At 43.8% G+C, this 13,202-nt stretch overlaps 1 protein-coding gene across 1 annotated transcript; it reads left to right on the forward strand.

Moving 5' to 3' along the window:
• The first annotated feature begins 1,152 nt into the window (after positions 1-1,152).
• Positions 1,153-12,156, forward strand: LOC146975229 (protein NLRC3-like). The gene is made up of 6 exons (XM_085794672.1): positions 1,153-1,246; positions 4,019-5,822; positions 7,098-7,271; positions 8,268-8,441; positions 11,165-11,211; positions 11,364-12,156. The coding sequence occupies exons 1-6, from the start codon at positions 1,153-1,155 to the stop codon at positions 11,912-11,914; spliced, it is 2,844 nt and encodes a 947-aa protein (XP_085650798.1). The 3' UTR covers positions 11,915-12,156.
• The last annotated feature ends 1,046 nt before the right edge of the window (positions 12,157-13,202 follow it).

The following is a 13,202-nucleotide window of genomic DNA, read 5'->3' on the forward strand; positions in this document are numbered from 1 at the left end:
TAAGAAACTGTGTGGGGGACGTAAACGCAGGACCACAGGTCAAAGGTCAGATGAGCATCTCTAACTGTCCATGACTCAGATCACTGCTCCATCATTATTCACACTCAAAGCTCTGTGTGTGTTGTGTTCAAGGCCAAAGCAGCAGCACAAGCCACAGTCTGCTGGACCTGGACCTGGACCTGGACCTAGACCTGGACCTGGACCTGGACCTGGACCTAGACCTGGACCTGGACCTGGACCTGGACCTGGACTTCGACCTCGTCCTCGACCTGGATCCAGCTGTGTGTCCATGAAGAGCAACTTCTCCATGGATCGTCCTATTAACTTCAGTGGTTCTGTTGATGGAAGGTCAGAATGTAAAACAGTCAGAAAGACTTTTCTCTCTAAAAGTCAGTTGTTGTGTTTATTAAATGACTGAAGATATTTTTCATTAGTTTTTCTCCAACATGCACATTTATCAGTTGTGTTGTTGTTTCAGGATCCAGCAGCAGAGACCAGACTCTCCTGAACCCAGCTGTCTGTCTTTAAAGAGCAACGACTCAAAGAAGTGGCTCATTGACTTTAAAGGAGGACGTGGATCAGCTGATCAGATGTAAGATAAAAGCTCAATTTCAAGGCTGTTGTGTTTCTGTTGAACGTTCCTCCTGTGGAGTCACATTTCAATGATTCTCTTTCAAATCTCAGTTATAACGCAGACACACGTTGTCCAGCTGCAGTAAAGAGTCCCTGCTTGAACATCCACATGTTAATATTCAGTGATGCTCATGTAACCAGTGCGAGTTGGCACAAGAAGGAAGAGAAGGATTCTGTTCTCACACGTTTATTCGGCCCAAACCTGCGGGCGACAATTCAGATACCACACTTGTCATCATCCGTCTGTTATATCTCGCCCCTCAGTCATTGTAAACAGAACTGTCACACTTTTTTTCTGTATTATTTCCATTAATATTTCCAATGGAAATGACAAAACATAAGCTATCTGTCCTGAATAAATGCAAAACATGGGGTGTGTAGCTACTAAATGAACAGAGAGCGCCAAAACAAAAACACGCAGCATTTGCTACGTCTAAAACTTTAAAAAACAAACCTGCAGACGACAATTTAGATACCACACTTGTCGTCGTTCGTCGTTCACCCTCAGCCAATGTAAACATGACTGTGAGGGGAAGAAGGGAGGGGCTACAGAAGCCTGGAGGACTACGGGGGCTCAGGAGGAACAAAAAGAAAGCAAAATGTCCTCTCACAGGTAAAAGGAAAATACAACTATTTGACTAGGATAAAATTCAAAAACCAAATAAAACATAAATATAATAATAAATTATAAAGGCGCTTTAAAAAAAAAAAAAACTGTATTACACAGAAGTAACAGGAAATACGTCAGCACCATCTACTTAAACAGGAAGTAACCACTGGGTTAAAATCATCATTTCATTTGCACTAAATGTTGATGGTCTTGTTTCCACCTGGTAGAAGGAACATGGTGATGTCGGCTGCATCAAGTCGCCTCCTGGTGGCAGCTTTGAGGTGTGCAACAGGGCGACGGGCCGATCAGTGGTTTCTAGTGAGTTCAGAGTGACGTCAGACACAGAGAGCAGAGACAGAGGATCACATCAGTTACAGGAGCTGAAGGAGAATCTCAGCAGCTGCTTCTTACAGGAGCAGACCAACAAACGTCCATAAATACTGAGAAAATGCATGAAGAAACTAGAAACTTCAACTCATCTACAGAACAAAACACACAGATAAATGATGTTTTCTGATGTAAAAGAAATCTTCATCATAGTTTACAGCTTTTATCTACAGGAAAATAGAAACAAATCAAGGGTTGTTATTTAATTATGGGATATAATCCCCTATTAAATAGTTTGCTCAGACTGAAGATGTGCAGCACTTGATGAAAATCTTAAAAATAGGTTTCTTTGGAAAAACATTCTGTTGAAAACCTAAAACTGTTAAACATGAGTTGTGTTGTTGTTTCAGGATCCAGCAGCAGAGACCAGACTCTCCTGAACCCAGCTGTCTGTCTTTAAAGAGCGATGACTCAAAGGAAGTGATCATTACCTTTAAAGGAGGACGTGGATCAGCTGATCAGATGTAAGCTGTAACTGACAGTCAGACTCAGGTTATTGTAGAAAAGAACCTGTTTGTACGACGTGTTGTTGGACCAGGTCTGAAACCAAAGTGTCTCTGTCTGTTGTGAACGTCCTCAGGGGACATATAAAGTCCATCTTGTATTATCTCTCTGTCCTGATGTTGACTTGACACTGATTCCTCCACAGAGTGGACCAGGAGAGCTCAGAGGTTCCCAGTGGTCAGTCTGCCCAGCAGCATCAAACACACCTGGACTCCATATTTATGGTGAGGACATGTCCAACAGCTGCTGTTACATCTGTTGTGTTCACCATCATCTCCATGCTGCACTTTGACACCAGTGGATTGTCAGTCTGTCCAACATGGATCTGATGTTTGGCTCCATGGTTTTAGTTTGATGCTTGATAAGAATTTAGCGATTCCGATTCCATTATCGATATTGCTTATCGATTCGATTCCTTATCGATTCTCTTATCGATTCTCATTGGGTGAGGAAATAAAAGAGAAATGGGTTTGTTTGCATTAATGCAGTGGTTCCCAACCTTTTTTGGCTCATGACCCCTTTTGACATCACAAATTTCTGGTGACCCTCAATCAAGATGAGCAAGCTCAGATATTTGTATATGCTGCATTTTATTTGATCTTGATTTATATTCAAGAAAGTGAATGTATAAAGAATATAGTTGTTTAAGATTGTGAAAAATAATGAGTTTATTTAATTTTTCTTTTTTAATCAATTACTAGACATTTAAGGCGATCCCATTTGAATTCCAGGCGACCCCACATGGGGTCCCAACCCCGAGGTTGAAAACACTGCATTAATGGCTCTAACATTAAAAAAGTAGCCAGGACCGACCTGCCTGGACATGTTAACACTATAGACCACTGTGGCTGTGGGGCAGATGTGCTCACAGGAGGAATTTAACAACGTTTCCATTACATGGTTTATTTGCATCTGTATCTTCTCACTAGTTATTGTTTTCATAACGTTCGTTTTTATGCGGAGTGAGCGAGCGAGCGAAAGAGAGAGAGAGCGCGAGAGAAAAGACACAGGGCGTAGCTACCGTTTCACGTGGCTACCAGCAAAACCTGAAAGGAAGTGGTTAGAATAAAGAGAGAAAAACAGAAAGAATAGACATGTGGCCTGTTCAGGAGACGTTGACCTGTCCCCACGACGGGAGGGAGGGAGGACCGGAGGGTGGCTCACAGGTTTGGTGATGAGGAAACGTCACTATCAGCTGCATCTGTCAGCAGCTCCGCTCCACGCAGACACGCCACTAACTTTATTTTGGGAGAACGAACGGTGACACGTGGATATAAACACTAAGCACCCTCATTTATAATGAAGATTGATTTTAACGTAACGTCATGTAACGTCATTAATCAATTAATGTGCGAGTTTCTGAGTCAAACGGAATCGATAAGGGAATCGTTAAAGCAGACACGCACACGATTCCAAGAATTGATCCGAGTTGGAACTGGTTCCGAAGAGGAACCGGTTTTCGATTCCCATCCCTAGTCACTCATAGAGTTTCTGTTCCAGCTGCTGGAGGAGAACATGGTCACTTTTGTCAAGAACGAGCTGAAGAAGATCCACAAGGCTCTGAGTCCAGATTACCCAGAATGCTCAGGGAGTCAGAGGGAGGATGAGGAGGTGTTGGATGGTGAGGATGAAGAGCAGAGGAGGAGCAGCAGAGAGGCATTAGTGAAGATCACAGTGAACTTCCTGAGGAGGATGAAGCAGGAGGAGCTGGCTGAGCGTCTGCAGAGCAGTAAGAGGATTTCTCTAAAGATTCAACATGATGAACAAATGAGACGTTCACTGACATCAACACATGGAGGGAAACATGTTCATAATAGTCGTTATTTAGAGGAATTAAAATGTTGTATTTTCTACATGAATTTTATTGTGTTTTTGTTTATTTAGGAACTCCTGGTCCAGTTTGTGGACGTAAACTCAAATCTGTCCTGAAGCAGAAGTTCCAGTGTGTGTTTGAGGGGATCTCTAAAGCAGGAAACCCAACCCTTCTGAACCAGATCTACACAGAGCTCTACATCACAGAGGGAGGGGCTGGAGGGGTCAATGATGAACATGAGGTCAGACAGATTGAAACAGCGTCCAGGAAACCAGACAGACCAGAAACAACCATCAGACAAGAAGACATCTTTAAAGCCCCACCTGGAAGAGACCGACCAATCAGAAGAGTGATGACAAAGGGAGTGGCTGGCATTGGGAAAACAGTCTTAACACAGAAGTTCACTCTGGACTGGGCTGAAGACAAAGACAACCAGGACATACACTTCACATTTCCCTTCACCTTCAGAGAGCTGAATGTGCTGAAAGAGAAAAGGTTCAGCTTGGTGGAACTTGTTCATCACTTCTTCTCTGAAACCAAAGAAGCAGGAATCTGCAGGTTTGATCAGTTCCGGGTGGTCTTCATCTTTGACGGTCTGGACGAGTGTCGACTTCCTCTGGACTTCCACAACACTGAGATCCTGACTGATGTGACAGAGTCCACCTCAGTCAACGTGCTGCTGACCAACCTCATCAGGGGGAACCTGCTTCCCTCTGCTCGCCTCTGGATAACCACACGACCTGCAGCAGCCAATCAGATCCCTCCTTACTGTGTTGACATGGTGACAGAGGTCAGAGGGTTCACTGACCCACAGAAGGAGGAGTACTTCAGGAAGAGGTTCAGAGATGAGGAGCAGGCCAGAGAGATCATCTCCCACATCAAGACCTCACGAAGCCTCCACATCATGTGCCACATCCCAGTCTTCTGCTGGATCACTGCTACAGTTCTGGAGGAGCTGTTGAAGACCAGAGAGGGAGGAGAGCTGCCCAAGACCCTGACTGAGATGTACATCCACTTCCTGGTGGTTCATCTAAAACTGAAGAAGGTCAAGTATGATGGAGGAGCTGAGACAGATCCACACTGGAGTCCAGAGAGCAGGGAGATGATTGAGTCTCTGGGAAAACTGGCTTTTGAGCAGCTGCAGAAAGGAAACCTGATCTTCTATGAATCAGACCTGACAGAGTGTGGCATCGATATCAGAGCAGCCTCAGTGTACTCAGGAGTGTTCACACAGATCTTTAAAGAGGAGAGTGGCCTGTACCAGGACAAGGTGTTCTGCTTCGTCCATCTGAGTGTTCAGGAGTTTCTGGCTGCTCTTAATGTCCATCTGGCCTTCATCAACTCTGGACTCAACCTGATGTCACAACAACAAACAACCTCCAAGAAGACTGAAACAACAAGAGTCAAATCTGCAGAGACAAACTTCTACCAGAGCGCTGTGGACGAGGCCTTACAGAGTTCAAATGGACACCTGGACTTGTTCCTCCGCTTCCTCCTGGGTCTTTCACTGGAGACCAATCAGAATCTCCTACGAGGTCTGATGACACAGACAGGAAGTGACTCACAGTCCAATCAGGAAACAGTTCAGTACATCAAGAAGAAGATTGAAGAGACTCCCTCTGCAGAGAAAAGCATCAACCTGTTCCACTGTCTGAATGAACTGAATGATCGTTCTCTAGTAGAGGAGATCCAACAGTCCCTGAGATCCGGACATCTCTCCATAGATGAACTGTCTCCTGCTCAATGGTCGGCTCTGGTCTTCATCTTACTGTCATCAGAAGAAGATCTGGACGAGTTTGACCTGAAGAAATACTCTGCTTCAGAGGAGGCTCTTCTGAGGCTGCTGCCAGTGGTCAAAGCCTCCAACAAAGCTCTGTAAGTGTAGGGATAGTTGTATTTATTCATCATTATATAAAAACCCTTCTGTCTTTTCAACAGGACAGATATTTAATTCCTTTCTTCTTTAATTCCTCATGATCATCTCTTCAGACTGAGCGGCTGTAACCTCTCAGAGAGAAGCTGTGAAGCTCTGTCCTCAGTCCTCAGCTCCCAGTCCTCTAGTCTGAGACACCTGGACCTGAGTAGCAACAACCTGCAGGACTCAGGAGTGAAGCTGCTGTCTGGTGGACTGGAGGAACCAGACTGTAGACTGGAGACTCTCAGGTGAGTATCCATCCAGCTGTTTATCTGATGACACTTGAACACAGCAGCAGGTGTTGACAGAGGTTTCCTGTGTGTTGTTGTGTGTGTTCAGGATGTCTGATCACAGAGGAAGGCTGTGCTTCATTGGACATGTTCATGTTTTTAGTAAACGTTGAACTGAATGAATCAGTTTATAAATGATGAACCTGAGCAGCGTTCACTGTCACCAGAGTGAACACTGCTCAGGTTTTATGAGTTTTACCTGGTTTTTCACTTTCAGCAGAATATGACTCATTGTTTAAGTGGTAAAATATTTTCTCAGTCTAAACATTGTTTTTGTATTTTAGTTCATTAATTCATATAGTTTGTTAGTGGCAGTGATTAGAGGCTGGTGATGGAGGTAGAAGGAGGTTCTACTTAAAAACAACAGCTGATTATTTATTTAAAGGGCCCATATTATGCAAAATCCACTTTCTACTGGTTTTGTAGGTCCTATGTGTTCCCGTGGCCTTTCCATGACGCCTGGAGGTGAAAAAAGTCTGTTCACTCCCTAAATTGATTGCTACACTTTTTTGAGATAGTGTCTCCAAACGGGGGAATTGGAAGTGCTGTGCAGCTTGACGTCACGAAGCACCGAACTCACGTGATTCCACGTCCCGGTACTTCCTTATCCTCTTCCTTATCCTGTCCGTCATTTGACATAAAGCGGTGCGGGAGGAGCGGTCGGTACCGCGGTCGCCAGATGATCATTTTGAATCATTGACTGAAAAAAACAGCCGTCCGTCATTACAAATCAAATCGCGGACCGGAGAATATTGGAATGGTACCATCACAGTCACAGTTTATAATCAAATCTATCTATAAATCTATTTATACAAACTAGAACATGTTGAGTAAGAAACACTGTAAACTCTCAGGTTTGTGTTGAAATGTTGTGTATTTATGATTCTAACCTGTTATTTCCTTCATATTGATTATGTGAGTGTTTTTCCTTGAATTCCTCTTCAGACTGAGCGGCTGTAACCTCTCAGAGAGAAGCTGTGAAGCTCTGTCCTCAGTCCTCAGCTCCCAGTCCTCTAGTCTGAGACACCTGGACCTGAGTAACAACAACCTGCAGGACTCAGGAGTGAAGCTGCTGTCTGGTGGACTGGAGAGTCCACACTGTAGACTGGAGACTCTCAGGTGAGGATCCATCCAGCTGTTTATCTGATGCCACTTGAACACAGCAGCAGGTGTTGACAGAGGGTTCATGTGTGTTGTTGTGTGTGTTCAGTCTGTCAGGATGTCTGGTCACAGAGGAAGGCTGTGCTTCATTGGACATGTTCATGTTTTTAGTGAACGTTGAACTGAATGCATCAGTTTATAAATGATGAACCTGAGCAGCGTTCACTGTCACCAGAGTGAACACTGCTCAGGTTTTATGACAGTTTTACCTGTTTTTTCACTTTCAGCAGAATATGGCTCATTGTTTAAGTGGTAAAATATTTTCTCAGTCTCAACATTGTTTTTGTTTTTTAGTTCATTAATTCATATAGTTTGTTAGTGGCAGTGATTAGAGGCTGGCGATGGAGGTAGAAGGAGGTTCTACTGAAAAACAACAGCTGATTATTTATTTAAAGGGCCCATATTATGCAAAATCCACTTTCTACTGGTTTTGTAGTGGTTCTGTGTTCCCGTGGCCTTTCTATGACGCCTGGAGGTGAAAAAAGTCTGTTCACTCCCTAAATTGATTGCTACACTTTTTTGAGATAGTGTCTCCAAACGGGGGAATTGGAAGTGCTGTGCAGCTTGACGTCACGAAGCACCGAACCCACGTGATTCCACGTCCCGGTACTTCCTTATCCTCTTCCTTATCCTGTCCGTCATTTGACATAAAGCGGTGCGGGAGGAGCGGTCGGTAGCGCGGTCGCCAGATGATCATTTTGAATCATTGACTGAAGAAACAGCCGTCCGTCATTACAAATGGAATCGCAGACCGGAGAATATTGGAATGGTACCATCACAGTCACAGTTTATAATCAAATCTATCTATAAATCTATTTATACAAACTAGAACATGTTGAGTAAGAAACACTGTAAACTCTCAGGTTTGTGTTGAAATGTTGTGTATTTATGATTCTAACCTGTTATTTCCTTCATATTGAGTATGTGAGTGTTTTTCCTTGAATTCCTCTTCAGACTGAGCAGCTGTGACCTCTCAGAGAGAAGCTGTGAAGCTCTGTCCTCAGTCCTCAGCTCCCAGTCCTCTAGTCTGAGACACCTGGACCTGAGTAACAACAACCTGCAGGACTCAGGAGTGAAGCTGCTGTCTGGTGGACTGGAGAGTCCACACTGTAGACTGGAGACTCTCAGGTGAGGATCCATCCAGCTGTTTATCTGATGCCACTTGAACACAGCAGCAGGTGTTGACAGAGGGTTCATGTGTGTTGTTGTGTGTGTTCAGTCTGTCAGGATGTCTGGTCACAGAGGAAGGCTGTGCTTCTCTGGCCTCAGCTCTGAGCTCCAACCCCTCCCATCTGAGAGAGCTGGACCTGAGCTACAATCATCCAGGAGCCTCAGGAGTGAAGCTGCTGTCTGCTGGACTGGAGGATCCAGGCTGGAGACTGGACTCTCTCAGGTATGGAGAGGCTGCTGCAGCCACACACACTGTCTGATAGAGGAGGAGGAGCTGGAACATTTTCTATGGCCCCGTTCACACCTGTTCACACCTGGTATTAACATCTGTCTCAGGTGATCCATGCATTGATGACATCAGATGCCATCACTCAGACCATATCCAGAGGTGGTGTAGGCCACAGTGAAGCTCCGCCCACTCCACTGACGTCCTCTGTCTCAGTCTGACTCGTCCCAACACAGTTTATACTGAAGCCAAAATCTCAGAGTGTTTCAAACATGAGCTGTGCAGCTTTCATCAGTCACAGTGATGAACTACTGGGATCAGGAGTTTCTCCTCATGATGACTTCAGTGTCTCATCATGACTCACTGTGTCATATTCAGGAGAAGAGATGTCAGTGATGAAAGCAGCTGTTGGCAGCTGTGCTCTGAGTCTCTCCAGATGTTTGGATCAGACTTTATTTCAGAGTGTATCAGGAAACATTTGAGCTGCAGCTGGTTGAACTGCTCCTGAACCAACAGAGTGTTTGACCTGAACAGTCCCAGAGACTGTAGACACCTGTTGAGTGTGGACACACTAATAACACAGCAACAAGAATCAAAGCATGTCCACTGCTCAGAGACATTCGTCTCCCAGCGTCTCCAACCAAGGAGGAAATAAGAGACAGAAACCAGGCGGCACCATCAGGTCTCTGTCTGGTCAGATATTGATGATCAATAATCAGCTCAGTCTCTCTGAGATCCTGGTCTTGTCCTGATGAGATGTGTTGTTGTGTTGAGGAGACAGTCAATCACAGTGTGACATCCAGATGTCCTCACTGTCCAGAGGCCTGGAGCTGTCAATCAGAAGAAAGTGAGTGTAGTGAACAGTGTAATAATCAGTGTTTGTGGCTGAATGTGTGTGTGATCAAACAGCTGTTTTCAGACTGTGTGTGTGCTGACTCCAGATCAGATGAAGCCACAAAGTGGCTCCTTAATGAAAGTCTCCAGCAGCTGGAGCTTCACTTCCTGTCTGAGTCCATGTGCTCTGAGCTGAGCCTGGTTCTCTCTGCTCTACAGTTTCTCTGCTTCCTCTGGACTCTGACTTCAAGTCCAGTCAAAATGTGTGGACAGGTTTGATGGAGCTCAAAAGTGGAGCTTAAAATTACAATTTTAAATGGTATTACTCTTTCTTATGTTAAAAATACGCCGATGACTTTGTGACAAATGATTAGAAATATTTGGAGAGAGAGACGTTTTAAGGATCGGTTACACACACACACGTCAAGGCTCCATCTAATGATGATGATAATAATCTGACATAAAACCTGATTCCATAAATGTGCAGCTGATATGCGATGCAGAGTGTGTGTTGCTACACGTTGCTACACGCTCGGTGGACGTACACTTCATCCAGCTGGCACCGGTTTGGATGGAGCTGTGACAGAAACGGGATAAGAGCCGGCATGTTTTATTCCCACATCCCAGTAATGATCCTTATAACGCGGATCAAGTTCAGTCACGATGAAGCAGAGGATCATCATCATCACAGCTCTCAGTGAACGGCACGATTTTTTTAACGCGTGATCAACGCTGAGAAGCTGCTTCTCTCCAGACGTGACCACACAGACAGGTGTGTGTGTGTGTGTGTGTGAGTTACTACGGTTACCGCGGCGCTCCCGTCCCCCAGATATTTCTGCAGCTGGATTGACATGATCCGGTCTGAGACATGAGACTCGCATTTGTAGGAGGAAGTTGTTGCTGTTGTTGTGGTTGTGCGCGTGAAGATAATTTAAAAATAAATTATTAATATTCGAACATCATATTTTAATATTTGAATTTCATTTTAATCACTATAATTCGAATATACATTCAAATTTAAAATATTCATTGACAGTCCTAGTACACAGTAGAGACAGACAGGAAAGGGGGAGGCAGAGAGAGGGGGAATGACATGCAGGAAAGGACTGCCCGACGCGGGATTCGAACCGGGGCCGATGCTTACGATCAAATCTGAGTTTCCCGCACCGTTCATGAATCTGGAGTAGAGTTTCAGTAGCGTGAGTTTGTGCAAATCTACACAGATTTACTAACGTTTCATGAATGAGACCCACTCTTCTTCTTTCCTGGTGCATTGTGGGATATCTGGGCTGGTCAGCTCCACCTGTTGTGTCTTCATCTTCTTTGCTGTGACGTGTGTTTGTGCAGCTTGAGAGTCAGAGAGTGAAAGTGTGTGTCTCACACTGCAGTGACATCACATGGAGAAAAGACATGATGAAGTGTTTCCTCCTGGTCTCCTCCTGCTCTGTATCATCACTAGATAAAGACTCCAGCTCCTTCTTCTCTGTGCTCAGTGTTCATCCAGACATACCAGCCTCCATGTGAACACAGTGATAAAACAGTGTGTGTGTGAGAGCCATGTAATGTCCATGTGTGCATGCTGACAGAGAAGGTGCTGCTCTGACCCCCCTCCTCCTTTCAGGGTGGAGCCTGCTGGAGTCCCATGGTTGACACCAGGTCTGAGGAAGTGTAAGTCTGTTTTTACTTTGATTCATGGAAACAAAGCAGCACATTCAACCATCTTCACACTGTCACATCACTGACCTCATGAGTCTTCATCAAACTGTCAATAACTGATCACATGATCAATAACTGCAGCTGTGTCTTGTTCTCTCCATCAGATTCCTGTCCACTCACAATCGACACAAACACAGTGAACACAAAGATCAAACTGTCTGACAACAACAGGAAGGCAACACGTGTGAAGGAGGATCAGTCATATCCTGATCATCCAGACAGATTTGACTTATATTATCAGCTGCTGTGTTCAACTGGTCTGACTGGTCGCTGCTACTGGGAGGTCGAGTGGAGAAGAAGGGTTGTTATATCAGTGAGTTACAGAGGAATCAGCAGGAAAGGAGGCAGTCTAGACTGTTTGTTTGGAAGGAACGATCAGTCCTGGAGTCTGGAGTGCTTTGATGGTGGTTACAGTGTCTATCACAATAACAGATGGACACCTATCACCTCCTCCTCCTCCTCCTCCTCCTCCTCCTCCTCCTCTGTCTCTAACAGAGTAGCAGTGTATGTGGACTGTCCTGCTGGCTCTCTGTCCTTCTACAGAGTCTCCTCTGACTCACTGATCCACCTCTACACCTTCAACACCACCTTCACTCAATCTCTGTGTCCTGGGTTCTGGTTCATCGATCCTGATTCCTGGTTGAGTCTGTGTTGAGTGAACCAGAGTCTCCTCCTGTCACAGAAACCTTCTCACTGTTGAACAGACAGTTCAGTCTCTACATGTCTGTCTCTGTCTCTCACTCACGTTTTCACATTCATGGATTAAATCAGTTGATTTTAAAAACTCTTCTCAGTGATTCTTATAAACTTCTTCCTTTAGACACACTTTACTCTTTTGTGTAAAAATCATTTGAGGAAAAAAAACAATGTTTCTTCAGTTGCTGAAATATTGGACAGTATGGGGGACAATGGATAAGAATAAATGTACGGTTTGTGTATTCAACAGTGGTAACATACACAGAACAAAATAAATTAATTGAAATACTGGACGAGGTAGTGGAGTGTTATCAAGAAGATTTATGTGTCAGTCCTGATGAATGTCGATAAACTAAAACGTTGACCCAACAAACAGCTTTGATGTGAGTGTCGTGATTTTGCAGTGAGGTAGTGAACAGAAAAACAGTGACTTGTGCAAAAGTGGCAGATTAACAGTGCAAAATTTGTGTATGGACAGTAATGAAATGTTTTTTTGTATGTTTTTACTGAATCAATTAATCGATTTTGTATGTAATGTGCATTTTCATATAGAGCAGCACAAAAACCATACTGATCCTATCAGCAAATGATTTTTCCGTAACAATTTCTGTAACTGAGTTTATTCTTTAACTGAATTTATCTAATCCTGTAAATAATTGGATGTGAAATAATGAATAAAACAAAGTTCATAGGAACCATGTCTGTTTATTTGTCTACCTTATGGGTGGTCAGGTGATTTTTTACCCCTTGATCACTCACTCCCTCACTCTCTCCTTTTGTTTCCAGCAGCATCACATTGCAAGTCCTTTTTTTTTTTATTATTATTATTGTTGCATTGATCCTGTTAGGCTTTTCTTGTCAACATTTCAGCTATTAAATGGGAACAAGAATATGGACAGTTGTTTGTTATCAGAGCATCAAAAACAGTCTTCTGCACACATGCAGTTGAGTGAAAAGCTTAATTAAATAAAATTAATTAATTAATAAACAAACAAACATTATTTCTTTTTCTTTTTCTTTTTGATTCATTTATCAAATTTGGACAAAAATGGAACTCCACAGGTGTTGTCCATCAATGTGCAACCTTTAATTTGAAGGCGAACAGTCCCCATTTCCGACTCCCACTTCCTGGTTTGTTTCTCATTACAAGTTGGATAATGAAACAAATTGACGTTTAATCTCACTGAGTTTTGTTGTAGGCTACATACTCATTCAGAGGAAAGTGAAGCCGTAGAGCGCATCTTTAT

This window comes from Trachurus japonicus, chromosome 13 (genome assembly GCF_045865225.1).
Source record: "Trachurus japonicus isolate A0001 chromosome 13, Traja_1.0".
NCBI lineage: Eukaryota > Metazoa > Chordata > Actinopteri > Carangiformes > Carangidae > Trachurus > Trachurus japonicus.

What these genes read in the sequence shown, in the direction of transcription:
- LOC146975229 (XM_085794672.1), top strand. Translation starts at nt 1,153, where the DNA reads ATGACTGTGAGGGGAAGAAGGGAGGGGCTACAGAAGCCTGGAGGACTA. An exon ending in TGTAGACTGGAGACTCTCAG is followed by an intron (nt 7,272 to 8,267) that starts GTGAGGATCCAT and finishes ATTCCTCTTCAG; the next exon opens with ACTGAGCAGCTGTGACCTCT. An exon ending in TGTAGACTGGAGACTCTCAG is followed by an intron (nt 8,442 to 11,164) that starts GTGAGGATCCAT and finishes TCCTCCTTTCAG; the next exon opens with GGTGGAGCCTGCTGGAGTCC.